This window comes from Cyprinodon tularosa, unplaced genomic scaffold (assembly GCF_016077235.1).
Source record: "Cyprinodon tularosa strain WSP-4 unplaced genomic scaffold, ASM1607723v1 ctg28, whole genome shotgun sequence".
Classification (NCBI taxonomy): Eukaryota; Metazoa; Chordata; class Actinopteri; order Cyprinodontiformes; family Cyprinodontidae; genus Cyprinodon; species Cyprinodon tularosa.
The window spans coordinates 769601-794366 of record NW_024038985.1 but is presented as its reverse complement, the minus strand read 5'-3'; the positions used below and the strand labels follow the sequence as shown (position 1 = coordinate 794366).

The following is a 24766-nucleotide window of genomic DNA, read 5'->3' as shown; positions in this document are numbered from 1 at the left end:
GTTTTTTATATTGTTAAAACACTTTTTTTCCTATTCTATCCTATTCTATTCTACAATATTCTATTCTATTCTATTCTATTCTATTCTATTCTATTCTATTCTATTCTATTCTATTCTATTCTATTCTATTCTATTCTATTCTATTCTATTCTAAAATATTAGAAGCTTAATAAACAATACTGCTTTCTTCCATTAGGGGGCGCGCGGTCATTATTTGTGTGAATGTTCAGTTTCTAATCAAAGAAGAAGAAGCAGCAGCGGTTTAAAGATGGCTCTTGACAGCAGCGATGTTTCTCCATGCGGCTGTAAAGGCATACGGCGGTGTCTTATTTGCGAAAAGTCTAAGGGAGAAACTCAGCCTGATACATTCAAACCTGAGGTACCTAAACATCTCCTATATAAGCGTATTATTATAGACGTATCTTTGAAAAGTAACTACGGAAGCCTTCTTAGGACATTGCTTCATTGACCAAAAATAGTATTACCGAGCTACAAAGTGTGTAGTTTCTGTTTTAGAGCGTTACTAATTTTCCTTTATAGTGGATCTATGGGTATTTTTTATCTAATAGTTTTACTGATGCATTTTAATTCACCAAGAGATGATTTAAGGCTTTATTTGAGGTTCAAAACAACAAAAGTTGATCATTGTTAACTGTAAACATAAATAGATTTATTACAGACTGATAGTCCAGACCACACAGAAAAACATCAGAAGAATAAAAGTGAAAGAATGAAAGAGAACGTTTATTAAAAACACTCCTAATCTTTTAGGAGCCAATCATACCAATGTTTCCAATATAGGTGTAAATCTTACTGATAAATATTTAATGTTTGTCAACACTAGGATTATTATTTTATTAGAATTATTTAGCTGGCAAATAAATGTTTACATAAACTTCCTTAAAACAGTCAACATTCACAGACACCAACAGTTCCATGGCACTGCTTCATCTGGGCTTCTTTAACAAAAGTCTTAATGCTTCATAATAAATATGGAAGAGGATTAGGGCCACTGAAAAAATAACAAAAAAGTAAGTAAACAGATTTTTAAATATTATTTCAGCTTAATATGGAAAATTCTGACTTTTTTCCCCATCAGAATTCTGACTTTAATCTCAGAATGTTGGATCTTAATGTAGATGGGCACCAAGATGTGAGTTGTTTGGGAGGGCCAGTAACACATTGGAGGAAAATGATGGAATTAGGCGACTTTTTACGTGCCTGAGGGGTCCCTGGTGATGCTATTTCATTAATGGAAGAACAAAAGATGATTAAAAAAAGAGAGCTAGTTAGTCTAAAACAGACATGGCTACGGCTTGATGTCAACATGTTTGTTAGCTGTCAGAATTCTAAGATTAAAGTCAGAATTAGTGGGAAAAAGTCACCTTAAGTATTCTTATTCCACCTAAACCTGGTTACCCAGACTAGATTATTCTACACAAATATTACGATATTTCTAAGCTGTTTGTGAAACCTTAATTTAAGGATAAAGAATGATTTTTGTGTCTGTTTGCATCTATATTGTTGACTATATTGCACCCAAAAAGAAAAATATTTCAAGACATAAGGTGTGAAAAATACATCATATTGTTAAATATGAATTATCTGCTGTAACAGCATTGTTTGATCAGATATCTAAATTGGCCCGAATATGATCAGAATCAGATCCAGAATCAGAAGGAATGCATCAGCCTTAGGTTGTTTATTGTTGTTTTTTTTTGTTTGCTTTTTTTTTGAAGAAGAAGACTGTGCACCATTTCATCTACAATCTTGAGCAAAGAATTGCTGAGTGCAAAGATGGAGAAGGTGCATCGTTTCCTTTTCCTGGTGTCTTCCTTTGGGAGGACTTCATAACTGAGGAGGAGGAGAAGGAGCTGGTCGGCCACATGGACCAGGATGTCTGGAATCCGTCGCAGTCCGGTCGAAGGAAACAGGTTATGCTCAATGTTTTTTTTATATCAAATCTGTAAATCTGTTGATTTTTAATGAAAGCTGTCAATTTCTTGTATGATTACAGGACTATGGTCCAAAGGTGAACTTCAAGAAAAGGAAAGTACGTCTAGCAAGCTTTAATGGACTCCCTGCTTTAAGCCAGAAACTGGTGCTGCGGATGCAACAAGTGCCAAACTTAGAGGATTTCCAGCCGGTGGAGCAGTGCAACCTGGACTATCACCCTCAGCGAGGCTCCGCCATTGACCCGCACCTAGATGACTCCTGGCTGTGGGGGGAAAGGCTGGTCACGCTCAACATGTTATCAGATACCGTGCTCACCATGTCTCTGGAACAGGGCCTGCCAGAGCAGGGGCTGACGGGGGAAGTCTGCGTGGCCGTACGGCTTCCTCGGAGGTGTTTGGTGGTGTTATACGGTGAGGCCAGGCACAGATGGAAACACGCCATTCACAGGGAGGACATTCAGGAGCGCCGAGTCTGCAGCACATACAGAGAGCTCTCTGCAGAGTTTCTGCCTGCAGGGCAGCAGGTGAAGCTGGGAGCCGAGCTGCTGAATATTGCTTCGACTTTTAAAGGAACTCCAGTATAAACTCACCATACAGCAAAAGCTCCACATCTTTTGAACTTTAATTAAGTGCACAAAAGTGAATTCTTGCCATTTTTACTGCCCCCACTGCCCAAGCAAGGCAAACAATCTTTAATCTTCCTTAAACTATAGTGAAGAATAATGTAACACTGCTAACTTACTAAAACAGCAATTTTTTGTTTATTTATTCTAATTCTAATGCTAGTAAGAATCCCTCAGGTTTGTTTTCCCCTAAAATAAATTATTTTCTTTTGGTTTATGATGGAGATGGAAAACATTATCCCTCCATAAAATAATTCCTATTCCTTCCACCAGATGGCGATAGAGCATCTTTAGTCTACCTCTGGATTGACGCATCAATTTCTGTAAAGCAATTTGTAAACTAGAGATTTCTAGAATTTTACTCATTATAATAAATATTTTCTATTAATATTTTTAGAGTACTAAGTTTCTGTCCTCAAATAATCTTTTTTTGGGGGGGGGGGGGGGGTGAAACGGACAAGTTATTCCATAAATCTTTCTAAGAATTATGATAAATTAATTCAAAAATAATTTGAATGCTCTGTTGATACAATCCAATATAAGATGACTATTAGTTTCTAGTTTGAACATTTTAGATACATGAAATTATTTTTAAAAAAGAAATTTGAAAATAAAAATACATATTTACTATATTAGGTTTTTGTGAATTGATTGCAATGAATTTGCAGTGATACTTCTATTGACTATTGGTTCTTAAACGCAGGCATCTCCTTGGTTATCTATTACAATCAAATTAAATACTCTATGAGAGAGCTCTGTTATAGAATCTCTCGTAGTTTATAGTCAGCATCCTGACAGGTGTTTCACTTGTTAAGAAACTATCCATTTTTTTTCCTGACTAAAACATGGTGCACAGCTTCAGGAGGGAAACCAGACATCTCTGTTTACCGCTCTGTCTTAATGCAGAGGTTCCCAGGCTGGAAGAGAGAAACATCCTGTCAGGTCTAATCACCTAAAACATCATACATACATACAGGGAAAGAAAGAAGGCACAGAGACAATTAATTTAGTTACTCGCAAAGAGAGTAGGAAGAGACTGCGGAGTTTACAAATCTCCAACCCACTCTGCCGGTCTTCAGCTTTCTCCTCGCTATTTATTGAAGTCAGGGGATTTCCCTAATTACACAAGCTGAGGTTTAACTAAAGGGAAAGGGAAACAAAATTATCTTACTTTAAACCTCAGCACATATGTTAAAACAAAGCATGTGGTTATTTTACAATTGAATTGTTCCAAGAACACATGTTTAGAAGAAACATATGATAGAGGATAATAATAATAATAATACATTTTATTTGAAAGCACCTTATCAAAACACAGGATGTACAGGTCTCTTTCACAACCCATCCGTTGCATGACCTTTATCTGGAACGATCTTTAGCAAGAGTTAATAAACGATGAATCACACATTATACATCATAATAGTTCATTAGTACACAACCCATGAAACACAAACGGAGTATAAAAAAAAAATTATAACACATCCCTCCTGTTAAATGTGGGTTTGCTCTGAAGAATAAGCCACTGGGCTCCTCATTAGCTGCTAAACAATCTCCTGAAATGTTGATATTATTGTTGCGCTGATGCCATTTTTTTGACCCAATACCAGATACCTGGCTGTGTAGTGTTGGCCCATACAGATACCATCTGTTTGAAATTGATGTGTGTATATATATATATGAAGAACTGCAGACTACTTGGATGTAAAATAATTGCCATCATGACTTTGTCAAGCTGCTGCTTACCTTTGTGAAGCAGGAAAAAGACGAATACAAAGTGAATCCAGTAGAAATTGTTATTGACTACCTACAATAGGTGACAATAGTTGAATAAACTTTTGAAAATGGTATCGTTTCCCTTTATTAGTTGGTACTCGCCGATACCTATGCTACCATTTTAGTGCTGGATCGGGGCCCCGTCCAATACTGGTATCAGTGCAACACTAGTTGATATGTGCAGAAACTGTTGGTTCCTTCAAATCAGTACCGCAGTCATCGTGTCTTGAACCTCAATTATTAAATAATTGCTGATTAAAGCACAAGATTGATTGATTGATTGATTGACTTTATTGACCTAACAGTGGAGAAATTTACTCATCAGCTCAAATACTGAAAGAAGAAGAAGGTGCATGGGATATATACAGTATATACAGTGCATCCACATATGACATTATTTAGTTTTTTTATAGTGGGATCATTATACAGCGAAGTTCTTTAACAGGGATCCACGACCCCTAGGGGATCGACAGAAGTACTGCATGGGGGTTAGGGCTGGGTAAAAACATCAATATAATTGATTTTGAATTGATACCTTTACATTTTTGCAAAATCAATGTCTAGGGAATGCGATCGATTAGTTTTAAGATGCGTGACGTTCACATTCAAATGAGCTGGAAAGATGCATTCAAGATCATTTCAAGCCAGACGGCTGCAAATAGGTTGACTGAAGACATTAACAAATGGGGGCTGAGCAGAAAACACCCTGTAGTTGTTACAGACAATGCTGCAAATATGGTTTGTGCAGTGGAGATAATGCCGCTCATGCATGTGAGGCTTAACTTTTTCACTTTTCACAAACAAGTTTGTACTTATGAGACAGTTTTGTTCACATCTCAAGTTTAAACTGTCTGATTTTCAAGTTTGCACTTTGTGTTTAAGGTGACTCGAAAAAATAAAATACATGAGTATCTTAAAACATACCGGTAGTTGAACCACTTTCATTATTGTAAAAATAGATTGAATCGAAATTAATCGATTTAGAACTGTATGAATAAAAATCGAATCCATTCAGGACTTGGGTGAGAATACCCATCTCTAATGGGGGTCGCGAAAGTTCTGGTTGATTAGAATTTTTTTTTTCTATATTCCCCCTGCAATTTTTTCCACTAATTGAAATGTATTTAAATACACATTAAAATGCCGGACATAGTAGCTAAGATGCATCCTAAAGTTCCAAGTTTGTGTTGCAGAAACAACACACATGCCCCAAATTGCAAAACTTGTGGGATGATGTGTACAAGGCTATAAACCAAATCTTTCAAGAGGTTAGGAACGGTTGCAATACTCAGTATTTTTCCAGTTGGGCTGCAAGAATGAGCCAAATCATGTCTCTTAAATGTTCTTCTTACAGCGGCCCTGAAATATGGAAGCAAATCGTTACCATATTTAAAATGAAAAAGCATTTCCAGACATGCTTTTTCATTTTAAGAACGTGGCTGCATTTTTTGGCTCATAAATGAAATTAGTAATTAGTTGAAGGTTGAATTCTAAGACTGAAGTGATTGGTCGTTTATCAGATTTAATATTTTATTTAAAAAAAAGAAATTCTAAATTCTGGGACAATATAGTCTGATAAAGAGTATATATATATATATATATATATATATATATATATATATATATATATATATATATATATATATTTCTTTTTTTTCCCCTTTTTTTTCCCATATTAAACTGAAATAATATGTAAAACCCAGTTAACTTTGTTTTTTTCCAGAGGCCCTAATCCTCTTCCGTATCAGATAGTTTGTGTCTATTAATTTTTTAATTGTCGCGTGCTTGTTGACCGTGCTTTTATTTTGAAAGTGCAGCCGGACATCCGTGTTTACTGAAGCTGCTGCTCAGCCCTGTTTGTCGGTGTCTCGGTGGTTTTTAACAGCCAGCTCCGCTGAAAGCCGGCTCATCTCAGGGAGGTTTCGCCCGCCGTCACCAGGAGGAGTCAGGGTCGCTTTTCTGGGCTTTTCAGGAACAGAAACTCAGCGGCTATGTCTGCGGCTCAGCCCCGGAGCGGAGGCTTCTTTAAAAGCGGCTATAGCCATTAGCTCGCTGCTTCGGGTCCGCTGACTGGTAGCTACAACAGGCTTTTTGTTCTGCTCCCGGACAGCCTCTGCATGACAAACCACCCCTACTGTTCCGAGCGGACAGGGCGGTAGCACAGCGGCTGCTTTATCGGGATCCCCCCCCCCCTCATCCCTCCTAGGTTGTGAACCCCTGCCGTGGGGCTAACACCCCCCCTCCCCCGGTCATCCAGCGAATCCATGGCAGGAAATCCGAGGAGGGGCGCCGGGCTCATCGGCTTGATGAAGGACGCCTTTCAGCCCCACCAGCAGCCTCTGCAGCCCCATCAGCCCGCTGTGGTCGATAAGAAAATGGTGGAGAAATGCTGGAAGCTCATGGATAAGGTACAGACTCTGGCTTTAAACAGATCAAATACTCAACTAAACGTTTTTTTAATGACTTTAAACATGTCAGTTCTTCAGCATCATAAAACAGTTTATTTCTCACTTCCTTCTCGATTCTCGATCATATCAGAGTTATAACCTAAACACCATTTATCATTAACCTTTCTTTTTGTTATAAATCTATCCGGCTTCCTGTACATCCCTCCTATAAAGGGAAAACTCTGCATAACAGTTCCTGCAACAGTGACCAAAGTTAAATGCCCCCATCTGTTTCTTTTTACGTCATAACCACAAACTTTAGTGTATTTTAGGGAGAATTTAAATGTAGACTAACACTGAATAATTTGAATTTCTCCGCTGTGAGATCAATAAAGCTCATCTAATCTAATCTAATCTAGATCCATATTTAGTGTAGGTGATTCTTTCTGGAAATCACTAGGTCAGATAAGAGTCACCTAGGTGATTTCTACGGAAGACGATTAGGGCCAATGGAAATAAAAAAGTTGGTTTTTAAATTTTATTTCAGTTTGATATTGGAAAAAGTCAGAATCTCAGAATTTTGGATCTTAATGTAGATGGCACCATGAAGGACTCTCTGCTTCACTGACAAAGATGAGAGTTGTGTGGGAGGGCTGGTAACACATTGGTGGAAAATTAAGGAATTGGGCAGAATTCTTTTTTCCCCCTCAAAATTCTGACTTTAATCTCAGAATTCTGACTTCAATCTCAGAATTATGGCTTTTGTTCCTCAGAATTATGGCTTTTGTTCCTCAGAATTATGGCTTTTGTTCCTCAGAATTCTGACTTTAATCTCAGAATTCTGACTTTAATCTCAGAATTCTGACTTTAATCTCAGAATTCTGACTTTTGTTCCTCAAATTCTGACTTTAATCTCAGAATTCTGACTTCAATCTCAGAATTCTGACTGTTGTTCCTCAAAATTTTGACTTTAATCTCAGAATTCTGACTTCAATCTCAGAATTATGGCTTTTGTTCCTCAGAATTCTGACTTTAATCTCAGAATTCTGACTTTTGTTTCTTAAATTCTGACTTTAATCTCAGAATTCTGACTTTTGTTCCTCAAAATTCTGACTTTAATCTCAAAATTCTGACTTTTGTTCCTCAAATTCTGACTTTAATCTCAGAATTCTGATGTTTTTTCCTCAAAATTCTGACTTTAATCTCAGAATTCTGATGTTTTTTCCTCAAAATTCTGACTTTAATCTCAGAATTCTGACTGTTGTTCTTAAAAATTCTGACTTTAATCTCAGAATTCTAACTTTTGTTCCTCAGAATTCTGACTTTAATCTCAGAATTCTGACTTTAACCTCAGAATTCTGACTTTAATCTCAGAATTCTAACTTTTGTTCCTCAGAATTCTGACTTTAATCTCAGAATCCTGCCTTTAACCTCAGAATTCTGACTTTAATCTCAGAATTATGGCTTTTGTTCCTCAAAATTCTGACTTTAATCTCAGAATTCTGACTTTTGTTTCTTAAATTCTGACTTTAATCTCAGAATTCTGACTTTTGTTCCTCAAAATTCTGACTTTAATCTCAGAATTCTAACGTTTGTTCCTCAGAATTCTGACTTTAATCTCAGAATTCTGACCTTTTTTTTCCTCATTTTATAATGAAATTAAATTTAAAAATCAGTTAAATTTTATTTTTTTCAGTGGCCCTAATCCATAAATATCAGCATAGCACTAATAAAGCTTTTCTTTAAAGGCTCTAGAGCTGAGCTGTCCATCTGCAAGAAAGATCCAAATTAGATCCACCGTCAAATAGTAGATAGTCTTTTAGATTTTTAAGGAACAGATAAATGTGTACATTTCTTTATTTGTATTTTTCTTTAATTGTGATGCTGCTATAGAATGGGGTGAAAAACAAACCAATTCATTAAACTTAACTAAACACAGTTGGGGTTTTTGCAGAAAGTCATGTCTGTCTCTTGAGAGATTTCAACCTGGTGATTTGCAGCACGAGTTGCCAAAAGTTTAGAAATTGCTGCTTAAAATGTTTTATTTTTATTTTTTGGGAGCACAAAAAACATAATGAAGACCAAGGAACACAGGAGACGTGTCAGTGGGAATGTTTTGAATAAAAGCTGTATCCTCAGGCTTTGGACGTCCGTAGAGCTCTTGTTTAATCCGTCGTCTGAACGTGGAAAGAGGAACTGGAAACATTCAAAGATGGTGGCACCACAGGAACTGACATAGACTCATTAGAGATGCAGCTTAGAGACCTGTGGTTACTTTGGGGGATCTGCAGAGATTTACACCTCAGGTGGAAACATCTTTCTGCACGACAGCTATTAGTTCTGTTCTCCACGTTTCTGGTGTTCGTGGAAGAGTCCCTTCCCTTTAAGGATGGATTAAATGCAGGAGACACATTTTGTTGTAATGCACCAAAGCAATGATTGTGATGGATGGAGGATAACAGTCTTTTTGCTGATGCAATCAGTGAGAGATTTTCTTTATATTGTCCATCCCTAGAGGAGGTAGTATACTCAGAAAAGACCTTTTGAGAACTTTTTTAACTTCTGTGCAAATTAGGGCTGAAGCGATTAATTGGATTCATCTCAATTAAATATTATTGAAATAAACGTGAACTAATCTAGTAATCGATTAATCATTAACTGGAGTGTAAAGACTCTAAAACATGCCTGTAGCTGACAGAGAACCCCAATTAGAGCAGCAACTGCACCAAAGTTGTTAAAAAAAACAACATTGTTTTTAATTTAAGAGAAAAAAATATTTAAATCTTTCAATATGTTCTATCCAGAACACCTCAGGTGGAAAAGTTTGAGTTTCCCCTTGTTTAATTACTTTGAAAATCTTCTTTAAGGAAACTTTTGCTATCTGATTATTAATTGAAAAAATAATCTACAGATTAATCGATTTGCTAAATTATCGTCGGTTGCAGCCCTGGTCCTCATGAAAAGTTGAAGTACAGGATAATAATCCGTAATCCTCACATGGGGATTGTTGGTTTTTCATGATGTAGAGATGTTTCTTTTCAGCAGAGACAATGTTGGTTTATGGATGGGTTTGAATATAAATAAAATTCTAGAAAAAAATCTACTAGAAGTGGCTTTTGGCCAAAAGCCCCAAATCGGCAGCAAGAAATGCACCGGATGGGTGTGTGTATAATGACGGCCTAGTGAAAGACCAAATCTAATCCCAGGTGATAATCTAGGGCTTGAAAACTATGGAGGATAAAAAGTGCCAAAATTAAATAAATAAATACAGCATTAAATAAATAATTAAATGTGTCAATAATTGATTAAATGTGGAATTAAATAAATAAATGTGTCATTCATTAATTAAAACCACGTCACTAATATAAAGTGCCACAATTAAATAAATAAATACAGCGATAAACAATTAATTAAATGTGTAATTCATTAATTAAATAAGGAATTAATTATATAAATGTTTCATTAATTTAATAAAATACGTCTTCATTTTGTTAAAATAATATATATAATTATTTCAGTGTGCATTTAATTATTTCATGGTCCTGTGTCGCAGTGCATCGAAACCATTAAAAGATTCTGTCAAACTCACCCATCAAAGTTAGGGGGCGGTTATTTAACACCTGATTGGTCACCCTGCACATTAAGGTGAAGCAAATCGATTACAGAGACTCGATTCGCGTTAACCCCGCCCCCTAACTTTGATGGGTGAGTTTGACAGATTCTTTTAATGGTTTCGATGCACCGCGACACAGGACTATGAAATAATTAAATGCACACTGAAATAATTATATATATATTTTTAATAAAATAAAATTATTAAATTAATGACACATTTAAATATTTAATTCCTTATTTATTTAATGAATTACACATTTAATTAATTGTTTATCGCTGTATTTATTTATTTAATTGTGGCACTTTATATTAGTGACGTGGTTTTAATTAATGAATGACACATTTATTTATTTAATTCCACATTTAATTAATTATTGACACATTTATTTATTTAATGCTGTATTTATTTATTTAATTTTGGCACTTTTTATCCTCCATAGAAACTGCTGCTCTCCTTTATACAGTCTGACTGAGCTATTAATTTAAACTCAATCTTCAGAGCTTGAAGGCTGGTAAAGAACTGAAGACCTGCTGATGCAGACAGAGCTAGTCCTGAATCTCTTTTCTATCTTTAAATAAAAAAAAAAACTAAAAAAAAAAAAAACATTGATAGTTTTCCTTGAGGTTGACAATTAAGCTCCAAGATAAAATACGTTCACGTTTATTGTAATGTGACTAAATAGGAAACGGGTACAGTGGGGCTAAAACCCCTGTGCTTTGATGTAAATAAGTAGTCACTGTTAATATATCACAGATTAAAAGTAGATAGAAACAGAACATTGTTGGTTTTCTCCTCGTTTCCTGGTCTGGTCGTCCCCGACGGCTCACCTACAGCAGCTTTAATGCATGATGCTCTAGTAGTGAAACTTTCTCGTTCGTTTCTCATCTCCGTTAGAAGATAGAGAAGCAGATCATGAATAAATAAGCAGCAGAATGGCTGTAGAGGCTGTTTGCTCTGACAACGTGCCATTTAATTGTTGTTTTAGTAGTGTCTGTTTACTCCAACCATTAATCCGTCTCTGTTGATGTGTTGTTGTTTTTTTTTCCCTCTCAGTTGGAGGCTGCAAAGTTTGGGAAGCATTGATCTAAACGGTATGAGAAAAACGAACCCCTCCAAATGAGACCATAATGGTGTCCCTGATGCATTTCCCTAATTGGGATAATGTGAAGTAGGTCGCATTAGTGCCCCCCCTCCCCTTTTTTTCCCCCAGTGTTTGATCAGAATGAGGTGTAGTCTATAATGTTGCATTGGGGGAGGTTTGGTTTGGTCCTATTTGTCGCTGCTTTTCTGGTTTTATCTCTGGCCGTCAGCTTTGGGCTCAGATGGAGATAAGGGGAAAAAAGCCGGGAGAGATGGCAAAGATGAGACTTCAGAAGATATTAATGCAGGAGGGCTGGAGGAAGAGCTGACAGACGGTGAAATGCGTGTGCTGCGCTGCATCAGTTACACCTTTAGGATATGTGCTGATACCATCCCTTTCGTGCTGTTTGAAGCTTCAAACCTTTTTGTTTATGGGTTGTATGGCGGTCAGATGTGCAACAGTACGTTAATAAAGTCTGCTGCCTTGGTTGGAAGACACTCCAATCCTGTATTAAAAAAAAAACAAAAACAAAAAAAACTTCCAGGTATCTTTTATTTATACGGAAGAGGATTAGGGCCACTGAAAAAAAAAAGTTAACTGATTTTTTTTAATTTTATTTAAAAAATCAGGAACATGACAAGAACTGAGATAAAAGCTCAGCAAGGAAGTCCACCTGATGTCACTTCCTGTAATGTTTGGTTTTACCTGTAAAGGCTTTAATTGACTCTTTTTTTTCTGACTTTAATGTCAGAATTCATCAGAATTCTGACATTAAAAAAAGTCAGAATTCTGAGAAAAAAAGTCAGAATTCTGAGATTAAAGTCAGAATTCTGACTTTTTTCCCATACTATACTGAAAAAAAAAAAAAAAATCAGTTAAAGGGACACTATGCAACATTTTTCAGTTAATTAATGTGTTCCATAACGTTATGGATGACTAAATGAGTCATTTCAGGTTGAACAAAGGTATTCTCGGCCGCCCTGGTGGTCTGTAGGGGAAATACTGCACTTGCAACTGCAGGAGCACCGACCTGCACCCACAGGCTCAGAAGTCTCGTGAGAGTCAGTCTTGCTTTACGGCGAGAACTGCTACACGCCCCCAGTTAAAAGCATTCTCGTTGCTAGCACAGTGGCGATCTTTGTGCAGTTATGCTACGTTCACGCAGCAAAAGCAGCAAAATCGCGTCTGCTGCTTCCTTTTTGCTGCTTGTACCAGTTAGTTCTGACTCGTGGCTGAAGCAGCTTTGCTGCTCCGGCTGTGTCTGAGGCGCGTTGGGCGGAGCTTCACTAGCCTTTCTCTGCCTTGCAGCTATATTTGCTGTGATCAGTGGGAATAAAGTAGTTTTAATATGTGTTTAAGTGAGAAAATACACCTGAAAACGTAATCAGTGCAGTCAGTTCATTCAGATTATTATCCTGCCTTCAATATTTTTTCTGTCGGAGCCGCTCAGACCCCCACATACCAGCGGGGCGCCAACAGTATGGATCCCTTCATCAGCAGCGGTTCACCGCGGCAGCTGGTAGGTGATTTTCATCTAAATAATCCAAACTGTATATTCTGCCGGCAGATTTCTGCATTTTAAGTTAATTTAGGCGTCAATAAACTGTTTAAGAGGAGAGATCATCAGCGCTGTGTCTCTCTCCCTGCGTTAAACGCACCCGACGCGCTGCTTCAGCTGCTCAGACGTGCTGCGCCTGGTGCTCAAAACGCGCCGCGGGACCTTTTGTTGCGCCTTGACGCGCGTCAACCATCGACTTTGCATGTAAACTCGCTGCTTCTGTCGCGCCAGCTACGTCCAGTGTGAACGCAGCGTTAGTCATTCGCTGCTAAGCTCAAAACAACCGCGCCTGGCTTGACGGAGAAACCAGGAGAACAGCTGTGCATATTTACGACAGTGCACTTTTACTTTCGCCCTCTGGAGGGAGCCTCACTGGAACATCAACACCGGTTGCATAGTGTACCTTTAACTTTTTTTTTTTTTTTTTTCAGTGGCCCTAATCCTCTTCCTTAATTTTAGATTAATTAGCCATGCTTAAATGTTTAAGGTCATCGAACACTTAAATACAAAACAATCCACACATTGTATGATCTTTAAAGGCACACTATGCAACATTTTTCAGTTAATTAATGTGTTCCATAACGTTTTGGATGATTAAATGAGTCATTTCAGGTTGAACAAAGGTATTCTCGGCCGCCCTGGTGGTCTGTAGGGGAAATACTGCACTTGCAACTGCAGGAGCACCGACCCGCACCCACAGGCTCAGAAGTCTCGTGAGAGTCAGTCTTGCTTTACGGCCGAGAACTGCTACACCCCCCAGTTAAAAGCATTCTCGTTGCTAGCACAGTGGCGATCCTTGTGCAGTTATGCTACGTTCACGCAGCAAAAGCAGCAAAATCGTGTCTGCTGCTTCATTTTTGCTGCTTGAACCAGTTATTTCTCTCGCTCTGGCTGTGCGGTGCTAAAGTGTGTCTGACGCGCGTTGGGCGGAGCTTCACTATCCTTTCTCTGCCTTGCAGCTATATTTGCTGTGATCAGTGGGGTTTTAATATGTGTTTAAGTGAGAAAATACACCTGAAAACGTAATCAGTGCAGTCAGTTCATTCAGATTATTATCCTGCCTTCAATATTTTTTCTGTCGGAGCCGCTCAGACCCCCACATACCATCGGTGCGCCGACAGAAGGAACCCCTTCATCAGCAGCCTCTGGCCAGGTCACCTCCTCGCGGTTCACCATGGCAGCTGGTAGGTGTTTTTCATCTAAATAATCCAAACTGCATATTCTGCCGGCAGATTTCTGCATTTTAAGTTAATTTAGGCGTCAATAAACTGTTTAAGAGGAGAGAGATCATAGCCTCTGATCATCAGCGCTGTGTCTCTCTCCCTGCTTCAGCTGCTCAGACGCGCTGGGCCTGCTGCTCCTTTGCTGCGCCTTGACGCGCGTCAACCATTGACTTTGCATGTAAACTCGCTGCTTCTGTCGCGCCAGCTGCGGTGTGAACGCAGCAGTCATTCGTTGTGTTCGCCTGTCTGCTAAGCTCAAAACAACCGCGCCTGGCTTGACGGAGAAACCAGGAGAACAGCTGTGCATATTTACGACAGTGCACTTTTACTTTCGCCCTCTGGGGGGAGCCTCGCTGGAAAATCAACACCGGTTGCATAGTGTACCTTTAAAGAATTTATTTGTAAATTATGGTGGAAAATAAGTAGACGATCTGTACAAGTCAGGAAACTTGACCTAAGCGCTTTACACTGTGATGGTTTTACAAGGTTTAATTGTTTTAGTTTTTTTTTTTTACTGGGTGTGTCACTATTTTAGCGGTGCCAGTCAGGTGTCCTGAAGGATAAATGTAGCTATATTTTTTTTAAGCCAGTCACACAAGGACCATACACTTCTGTGTGTAGACCCTTTCAAATAACGAACGAAAAATTTTCACAAATAGACCAACAAAAAATTAGGCTTAACAGTCCTTGCATTTCAGAAAGAAAAATAAATAAATAGCCATCAAGAAATAATCACAAAATTCTTCCCCACAAAATAAATGTCCATTTTTATCCAAGGTAGGAGCCATCCAATATAAATTGCCCCACAGCAAGAGCTGTGAATAAACAAGAGGGGAAAAAAACATGAGCCTAAACACAACAAAAGTCCTACAATTGCATAAAAAACACGAGGGATTAAACAGCCTCTGACAGATTTTGTTACTGGTTGACCGAACGGAATATGCAGAAGTAGTAGCAGCAGTTGTTTCTGTTACGCTGTCTGCTGAGACACTGACATTTTCAAACTGGAGCTAGGAGCCAGATTGAACAGTGGACCAATCAGGTAAGTGCATGTGTTTAAGGGGCGTAAAGAAGGCGTGTCTTGAGCTGTGAACAAGCAGGAGGGTTAAGGAATAACGGTACAGCTAGCTCTGTGCAACAACCAGGTTTTAACAACACTACCTTCACGCACACACTGATGGTGGCAAGCTACATTGTAGCCACAGCTGCCCTGGGGCTCACTGACAGAAGCGGGGCTGCCGTACACTGGCGTCACCAGGCCCTCTGACCACCATCAGTAGACGCTGCAAGTGAAGTGTCTTGCCCAAGGACACAACGACACTGAAAGCCGGGGCTTGAACCGTCAATCCTTCGATTTCAGCCAATGCCACTATTGCCCTTAGGTTTTGGTCAGGGATGTTTCGGGGCTGTCGCTAGGCAACACGGACTTTCAGTTCCCTCCACAAATTTTGTATGGGGTAGAGGTCTGGAGATGGGCCACTCTGGAACCTTGAAATACTTTTTACAGACCACTGCTTTGTTGCCTCGGTGGTGTGTTTGTGATCATTGTCATGCTGGATGATACATCCATGTTTCATCTTCAAGTAGGGGTGGAACGGTTCACAAAATCCACGGTTCGGTTCACGGTTTCGTGGTCACGGTTTTCGGTTCGGTATATTTTGATTGTTAGGAAAATCCCTAAGCTGATATGTTGGTCATGTTGCTGTTAGCATAAACAACACAATGCTTCCACACTGTTGCACATTTATCCACAACTTTCTTTCCGCCGTCATTGAAGGTCACTCTAAACGCAAAGTGGTCCCAAAATGGTACCCTAGATTAAGGTCCAACATCGTGATTCATCAATCAAAGCCACTGCTGAGCCAAAAGGACACAAAAAGCCTGTCTCACATTTACTAAAAAAATAAATTAGATAATCACAAAGATTTCACACTCAATAGACAAGAGTGGACCTTTTCCTGTGTGTGCTGTTGCACTATTAGTGAAACTAACAGCTTCTCAGGAAGATGCCAGCGTACAGACTGAAACATGACCCTCCCCCCATGTAAAAAAAATATGCTCTGGTTTTATATTTTTTTAACAACTTGAAACAGACAACTAAATAAAACCTGTTTGTTGATTTTAAAATAACCTTTAAAATCTCCTGGTTTCGCTCGTGATGTTTGAAATGATTAGAGATTACAGGTGCTGGTCATAAAATTAGAATATCATGAAAAAGTAGATTGATTTCAGTAATTCCATTTAAAAAGTGAAACTTGTATATTATATTCATACATTACATACAAACTCATATATTTCAGATGTTTATTTTGTTTAATTTTGATGATTACAAATGACAACAAATGAAAATCTCAAATTCATCATATCAGAAAATTAGAATATTACTGAAGACCAATAAAAACAAAGGATTTATAGAAATGTTGGCCAACTGAAAAGTATGAACATGAAAAGTATGAGCATGTACAGCACTCAGTATTTAGTTGGGCCTCCTTTGGCCTGTATTACTGCAGCAATGCGGCGTGGCATGGAGTCGATCAGTCTGTGGCACTGCTCAGGTGTTATGATAGCCCAGGTTGCTCTAATAGTGGCTTTTAGCTCTTCTGAATTGTTGGGTCTGGTGTATTGCCTCTTCTTCTTCACAATACCCCATAGATTTTCTATGGGGTTAAGGTCAGGAGAGTTTGCTGGCCAATTAAGAACAGGGATACCATGGTCCTTCAACCAGGTACTGGTAGCTTTGGCACTGTGTGCAGGTGCCAAGTCCTGTTGGAAAATGAAATCTGCATCTCCAAAAAGTTGGTCAGCTGCAGGAAGCATGAAGTGCTCTAAAACTTCCTGGTATGTGGCTGCGTTGACCCTGGACCTCAGAAAACACAATGGACCAACACCAGCAGATGACATGGCACCCCAAACCATCACTGACTGTGGAAACTTTACACTGGACTTCAAGCAACGTGGATGAAGTGCCTCTCTTCTTTTCCTCCAGACTCTGGGACCTTGATTTCCAAAGGAAATGCAAAATTTACTTTCATCAGAGAACATGACTTTGGACCACTCACCAGCAGTCCAGTCCTGTTTCTCTTTAGACGCTTCTGACACTGTCTGTGGTTCAAGAGTGGCTTGACACAAGGAATGCGACAGCAGAAACCCATGTCTTTCATACGTCTGTGTGTGGTGGTTCTTGAAGCACTCACTCCAGCTGCAGTCCACTCTTTGTGAATCTCCCCCACATTTTTGAAGGGGTTTTGTTTCACAATCCTCTCCAGGGTGCGGTTATCTCTCTTGCTTGTACACTTTTTTCGACCACATCTTTTCCTTCCCTTCGCCTCTCTATTAATGTGCTTGGACACTGAGCTCTGTGAACAGCCAGCCTCTTTAGCGATGACCTTTTGTGTCTTGCCCTCCTTGTGCAAGGTGTCGATGGTCGTCTTCTGGACAACTGTCAAGTCAGCAGTCTTCCCCATGATTGTGTAGCCTATAGAACTAGACTGAAAGACCATTTAAAGGCTTTTGCAGGTGGTTTGAGTTAATTAGCTGATTAGAGTGTGGCACCAGGGGCCATCAATTTTGAACCTTTTCACAATATTCTAATTTTCTGATATGATGAATTTGAGATTTTCATTTGTTGTCATTTGTAATCATCAAAATTAAACAAAATAAACATCTGAAATATATGAGTTTGTATGTAATGTATGAATATAATATACAAGTTTCACTTTTTAAATGGAATTACTGAAATCAATCTACTTTTTCATGATATTCTAATTTTATGACCAGCACCTGTATTCCTGTACGATTTCAGGATAAATTAAAGGAATAGTACACCCAAAACATGATTAGGCATCATTTTCTACTCACCCCCATGCTGAACAACACTCTGGAGTACTTTTTTGATATCTCAAATGCATCTGGAGATCTGGGAGGCTTCTTGCTGTCTGCTGACATTCAAATAATGGAGGTCTATGGCGCCCGAAGGCAGAAAGGTCCATAAAAGTCCACAAAAAACGTGTCAATATTCCTCCATACTGCTCGTCCAATGTATTCCAAGTGTCCTGAGTGGGTAGCGTCCAGAATTTACTCGAAACGAAGTCATTTAGAATGTTTTTAGAGCATAAACAGTAGTGTATAGGATTTTCTGAAAGCGCGTTCACGAGTCTATGGAAACCGCGGCAGACCAAACCAGATGAAAGTGCGCATTCAGCTCGGCAAAGAACTCATGCTCTTCCTCAACACTGAAGTCCTCAGACATTTTTCTTTCGTTGTTTCTTTCTTTACACAGGTAAACAGCACATTTCTTCTTCTACGCTTGCATTATCGGCAGAGCAGACGCTGAATGCGCACTTTCATCTGGTTTGGTCTGCCGCGGTTTCGTAGACTCCTGAACGCGCTTTTAGGAAATCCTATACACTACTGTCTATGCTCTAAAAACATTCTAGATGACTTTGTTTCGAGTAAATTCTGGATGCTACCCACTCAGGACACTTGGAATACATTGGACGAGCAGTATGGAGGGATATTGACACGTTTTTTGTGGACTTTTATGGACCTTTCTGCCTCGGGCGCCATAGACCTCCATTATTTGAATGTCAGCAGACAGCAAGAAGCCTCCCAGATCTCCAGATGCATTTGAGATATCAAAAAAGTACTCCAGAGTGTTGTTCAGCATGGGGGTGAGTAGAAAATGAAGGCTAATCATGTTTTGGGTGTACTATTCCTTACTCAGCCTAACAAACATTTATATATCAGGAGTCCAGTTTGTATTGGAGGATCTTTTATTAAGGAGTAGCTCTCTACCTTTACTGCAGTACCTGAGCTGAAGCAGCAGTGAAGACGGAGATGCAGTGATCCCTTTTCTTGGCCGACTCCCCTTTTGGCCTTTTGTTTCTCGACTACTATTATTAGTACTTTTTCAGAACTATACACATTTATTTTGCATTGGGTTGACCCAAAGCATCAAAACTTTCTCTTTAATGTTGAAAAATCAAACTTTATCACATATTCATGTGAACATATTGTTTTTAAAGCCAGTTTGGTTCTCTTTTATTATCAAAAAGGAAGAGTGTGGAAGTTTGTGTGATTAGTTTCTTATCACAAAAATAAGGATTCTCAACAAATAAAAATTGATAGGAAAAAAAGTAATTATGCACCTTCAAATTCATGTTTTACATTTTTTTTAAAATATACTGCTATAAATTGCATTTACCTAATTTAAAAATTGAAAGTAAAAAATGGAAAAGAATCAGATTTCGTATTTATTTTGCCAATAATAAAAAAAATGGGGAGTACATTATTCTATAACTGTAAAAAAAATCATATAAAAAACAATGGAATTAATAATTTCAGCACTTTTTTTTTCGTGAGCTCCAAAATAGTTGTTGTTGGTTGATGCAAAAAATTGAGTTGTTGCATAATTCATTTGATAAACAGATCAACAGAAAAATGGTTGATTGATAATTTGTTTGTAAGTGGAAAATGTATTCATGCACAGTATGGTCAGATTAATCGTGATTAACCGATTATTTAAATAATTGTCAACTAATTTAGTGACTGATTAATCATTAGAGATTGGAAAACATGCCTTTAGCTCACAGGGCGTCCCACTTAGAGCAGCAATTATATGAAAATTGTAAAAATATCTATAAGATGTAACTAACGTTTTCTTTGTTCAATATGCTCTATTCAGAACTCCTCAAATATAAACATTTAAAGTCGTAGGGAAGTCGAATTTTGAAATCATTCTGGCTTAAACATGTATATAAATGTACTCTTTATCAGACGATATTGTCCCAAAAGTTAGAAAATTTATATAAAAAAAAAAAATTCTGTCTTAAAATCAGTTTTTTTCTTCTTCTTTATCTTGTTCAGGCCAGTTAGTTCTACGTCAGCCTGAACATCTAAATTCGGCCAATCATATATCAACGGTCATCTGTCAATCTAATTTTTTTGGTCATAGCATCTTGATTCATATGTCGCAGCTAATATACGCAACAGTTGAAATAAGAAATGAGAATAATTTCCTTTCCCGTTGAGTTGCGTCCCAGTGTTCACGGGGATGGACGTCTGTGTCTTCAGCAGGCGTAGAGCTAACAGAACTGGCAGCGTTGCGAGGCAAGGGCTCAAACATGTACGGCTGGAAGCCTTCTACACCAAACCAAGCTTCTGCCGCCCTGGCGTCCTCTTCCACAACATCTCCGTCCCCGCTTTCCTCCTCTAAATAAAAAATGGATGACGGAGGAGACTCATCCACGACCTCCGACACTAAACTCTCCTCCTCTTGCATGTTTCCTCTGTCCATAGCGTTCCTTGACAGTGTCGTTTCTAAGTCACCAATTTAGTGCTACTTGGTCCCAATGGAATTTCCCATTGGGAACCTACTAGCAATGAGTTGCTAACCGGTTAACAAGATGGTTCCAAGACACCAGCAACAATCAAACTTGCTAGCAAACCTTCCTCTACAACAATCCCGCCCCCTTGATAAACGACCAATCACATTCACTTTATTTACTCGTGTAAAGTTGTCCACCACTCGGGAGAATTCGGAAATGCAACGGTTGGAACAGCCGCTTCCCTACAACTTAAAGTTTCAACTGGTTTTAATCTGTAAAAAATCCTCTTCAAAGAACCTTTGGCTATCTGATCCTTAATCAATTAATTGGAAAAAAATAGTTAACAGACTAAGCGTTTCGTTATCTTGGCTTGTATTTTTGACTAACTCTACCAGTATTAAGTGTTTATGGGTTTTTTTTTCAGAGCATCTCTGTTTTAAATTTCCAGGTGGTGCGTCTGTGCCAGAACCCCAAGGTGGCGCTGAAGAACAGCCCGCCCTACATCCTGGACCTGCTGCCAGACACCTACCAGCACCTACGCACCATCCTATCCAGGTACGAGGGCAAGATAGAGATCCTCGGGGAGAACGAGTATTTCCGTGTGGTCATCGATAATCTCACCAACAAGACCAAGCAGACCATGAGCCTCTTCAAGGAGGCCAAGGAAAGGATGTATGAGGAGAACTCTCAGGCCAGGTAAGCTCCTCATGGAGAAGCTGTGAAGCAGGTGGATGAGAGGCTAATCGCTGCTCTTATTGGCATTCAATCAATAAAATAATCCTTTAAGATCCTGATAGCAGGATTATTCCTAATCTGGCACTGCTGTCGTTTCCTTACCTGAAGCCTTGTTTTTTTAATCTCTACCTTTCATGTGTTGTTCTTAAGACTGTGTTTAAAAACAAAAACATACACTTGCATCTCAATAAATCATTGAGAAGAAATGTTAATGCTTTACCGCTGATGGAAACCCACAGATCAGTGTTTTAGAAAAGGCCGATCATACAAAACGTTATTTTGCTGAGTTAACAGTTGTCGCCGCTTTCCTAGAGGAGGGTTGCCATAAATGCTTGTAAAAGAAGCCGACTGTTCGGGGAGCTGTCTAAGCACATTTATGCTAAGTTGAGTGGAAGGAAAAAGTGTGGCGGGAAAAAAAAGGTGCATCAGGAAAGGGGATAACCGCAGTCTTGAGAGGATTGTGAAGCAAACAGCTTGCAGCTGGAGTCGGAGCTTCTAGAGCAACCAATTAAAAATCAGCGGGGTCCGAATAAAGAAAATCATCAACCAGTAAAGGTCCAGAGACGTTTTAAATTATAAATTATACTTTAAACAGAATTTATCACTGAAATAAAATGCAGGTGTTTAAGCATCCATGTTATACACTGACTTAAAAAAAAAAAGTCTAAAGTGTTTTTTTTAAGTAGAGAACAACAATCGTTCAGTTTGGTATATAGACAATTTTCTGATTCACATATTTTATAAAACACCTGAACTGAGCGTTTATTTTCTTTTTTCTGCCTTAATGTTGGCAGTGGGCTTTATGCTGCCCTGCAAGGCTTTAAACCTGGGTTTGAATGGAGACTAAGCCATTCTCAAGCACATATCAAGGAGCTCATTTTGAGCCTGGATCCAGATTTATTGTTGATTCTGTTCATGGTGGAGAATCCTGCTTCACAGCAGCAGGTTGAGCCAAACATCCTCTAAATGTGCAGGGTCATCTTTGAGCACGCCATTTCACTTTTCTTTCACCAGTTCACCGCAGTTCTTCCAGCAGTCCACACTTTCTCTGCTCTCTTTTTCTCATCGTCTTCTCCTTCTTTCCCATCACCCGGCAGCGCTGTCCGTCTCCCTTGCAGATCAGCTTCTCTGATTGGTTGATGTGGCGCATCGAGCAGCAAAAGTTCAATTTTTTTCAACTCCAGCAGCTGCTGCATGTTTAATTATGAACACCAGAACAAAGTTTTGAGTAGAAAAACAGAGAGTACAATTTGTCTTTTTTTTTTTTTTTAATAAAGGCAGTACGATTTGAGGCGGTATGCATTGCTAGCTAGAAGCATGATGATCATCAAACAGAACTGCTGCAAAGGCTTTTTAACATGTATACCCGTTCATCACTCAACTTGTTAACTCAGGCCTTATCCACAGCTGCACTGTTTTTAAAAATAATAATGTACACAGGTTTTCTTTTTAGAAAATATTTCATCCACACCAATAGGGCTGCTGTAGATTCTTTATAGAATAGGGGGTTTTCAGTGACGTCACTGGCCAGCTTTCCGGTCCGCCATCTTGGGTGGCATATTATCGTATATCATATATATCATGTCGTGAATGGATAAGTACGCCAGCACGCTAGAGCCACCAGATCATGGAACATATCTGAGGAAATGTTCCGTGATCGACCATGGACCCCTATGCCCTCCACGGTGCCTTGTTTAGCACTAATCTAGATGATTGGCCAAATGTAGAGCACGGCGACATAGTTCATTACCCGGTGTTCAGTGAAAACCCTCTGCACACTCTGGAGGAAATGAGAGCGTACAAGGGTCTAGAGGCTAACAACCAGTTCACATCTGGTTGGGTACGAGATGTCGAAGTGATGTACATGAAGGAAATCGCCATCATACGTGGACGGGTGAGTTCTAATAAGATGGTAAAAATGTAAACAATCCGATGCAGGGCTCGCTATGCTAGGTGGCTAACGGCCGGCGGTGCGCGAACAGTTCCAAAGCTACAAGTCCTTGGAGTCTCATGTGCAGTTTACGAATGGATGGGTTCAGGAGCTGCAGCTCATAAAGCCAGCAAACAGTGCTAACCGTTAGTGCTAACAACCACTCAGGCATGTAATGTACTTTTAACTAGATGCTGTGTGTTTCAAAGGTTTGGTTAGTAACGTTAACTGCCAAACCTCCCTAAACCCTCCGGGTTTCTCACATATTTGAGCCTTTTCCCGCTGGTTGAAATCAAGTTAAGGTGAAATTAATCAAATTAAAACACGGCTGAGAGAGGGAGTCCAGTACGCGGTAGTCATAAGCAGTAGTCTGAGTAGCGGCGGCGGAGACGGTCAACATTGCAGCCACGGAAAGTAATACGTCATGACGCCCAAGCCCTATTAATATATTCTTACATGTTTTAAATGCTTGACAGTTAATTACCTGTGACAAAGTGAGCACTGCAGACTCTGGCGTATTCCAGCTTAACACCGTCCAAATCGGACCTGGATATCCGTGTCAGCCATAGGTGACGGCGTTGTTCAGATAGCTGTTTTGTTTTTTCACATTGATTCACGATTACGGCTGGTATGCGATAGAGCGTTGATCTCCACCTCCACGGGCCGTGCAACCAACAATTACACACGATTTCACCATTTTTCACTGTCAATACTGCCTAAGGCTGCCACCCAATATGGCGGACGCGCTGAGCAGTCACGTGAGCGTGACGTCACCTGAAAACCCCCTATTGTAAAGCCTGGTCCTCGGGACCCTTAGTCAGTTAGAAATGCTCAATAATTGGTTTTGCAATTCTGTGTTTCTGCTGCTCTCTACTTGAGAGCGAACTACGTATAGCATCCACATCCATGAGGCCACCGTACAGCAAGGTAGTTAGCCTGTTAGCCAGCCTTCAGGTTAACACACATGACTCGAGGTACGTATACTGTACGTATAAAATGAATAAGCTTGTTTAAAAAAAAAAAAAACTTAATTGCCTTAAACACAGATTAACAGGCAAATAGTATCACAAAGAGGAACAGGGAAAAAACTGACAAAGAGAAAATAAATTCTAATAATAATTAGGTCTAATCTGTCAGACGAGCAGTACTGTAAAGGGTATAGCACATATCTTATCTAGGTCTGTTTAGAAACGGATATTTTACAGTAAGAAAAGGCCATAATAATAATAGTAGTAGTAATAATTATAATTAAACGTTGTTATAGTACAGGTACTTTTAGCTGTAATTTGGCAGTCATATATTCCATCTTGTAAACATGTTTTACTTTCTGGATCCAGTGAAAGATCATGGGTCAGTCTTCTTTTTTTCATGGGGGTGAGTAGAAAATGAAGGCTAATCATGTTTTGGGTGTACTATTCCTTTAAGGGCGAGAGGCGGGGTCAACCCTGGACAGGTCGCCAGTCCATCGCAGGGCAACACAGAGACAAACAGGACAAACAACCATTCACGCACACACTCACACCTAAGGAGAATTTAGTGAAGCCAATTAACCTAACAGT

General features: G+C 39.2%; 1 protein-coding gene and 1 pseudogene across 3 annotated transcripts; both read left to right on the top strand.

Annotated features, from left to right (window-relative positions):
* Window positions 1-245: 245 nt before the first annotated feature.
* Window positions 246-2721, top strand: alkbh4 (alkB homolog 4, lysine demthylase). 3 transcript variants are annotated; one of them, XM_038290375.1, is made up of 3 exons: window positions 246-379; window positions 1740-1934; window positions 2018-2721. In XM_038290375.1, exons 1-3 carry the CDS (start codon window positions 269-271, stop codon window positions 2537-2539), a joined length of 828 nt encoding a protein of 275 aa, XP_038146303.1. In that variant the 5' UTR covers window positions 246-268; the 3' UTR covers window positions 2540-2721. The 3 variants fall into 3 exon arrangements, with proteins under 3 accessions (XP_038146303.1, XP_038146304.1, XP_038146302.1); XM_038290376.1 differs by having other exon boundaries at window positions 247-379; window positions 1743-1934; XM_038290374.1 differs by having other exon boundaries at window positions 247-379; window positions 1737-1934.
* A 3452-nt stretch (window positions 2722-6173) lies between these two features.
* Window positions 6174-24766, top strand: part of LOC119786827 — a 51921-nt pseudogene continuing 33328 nt past the window's right edge.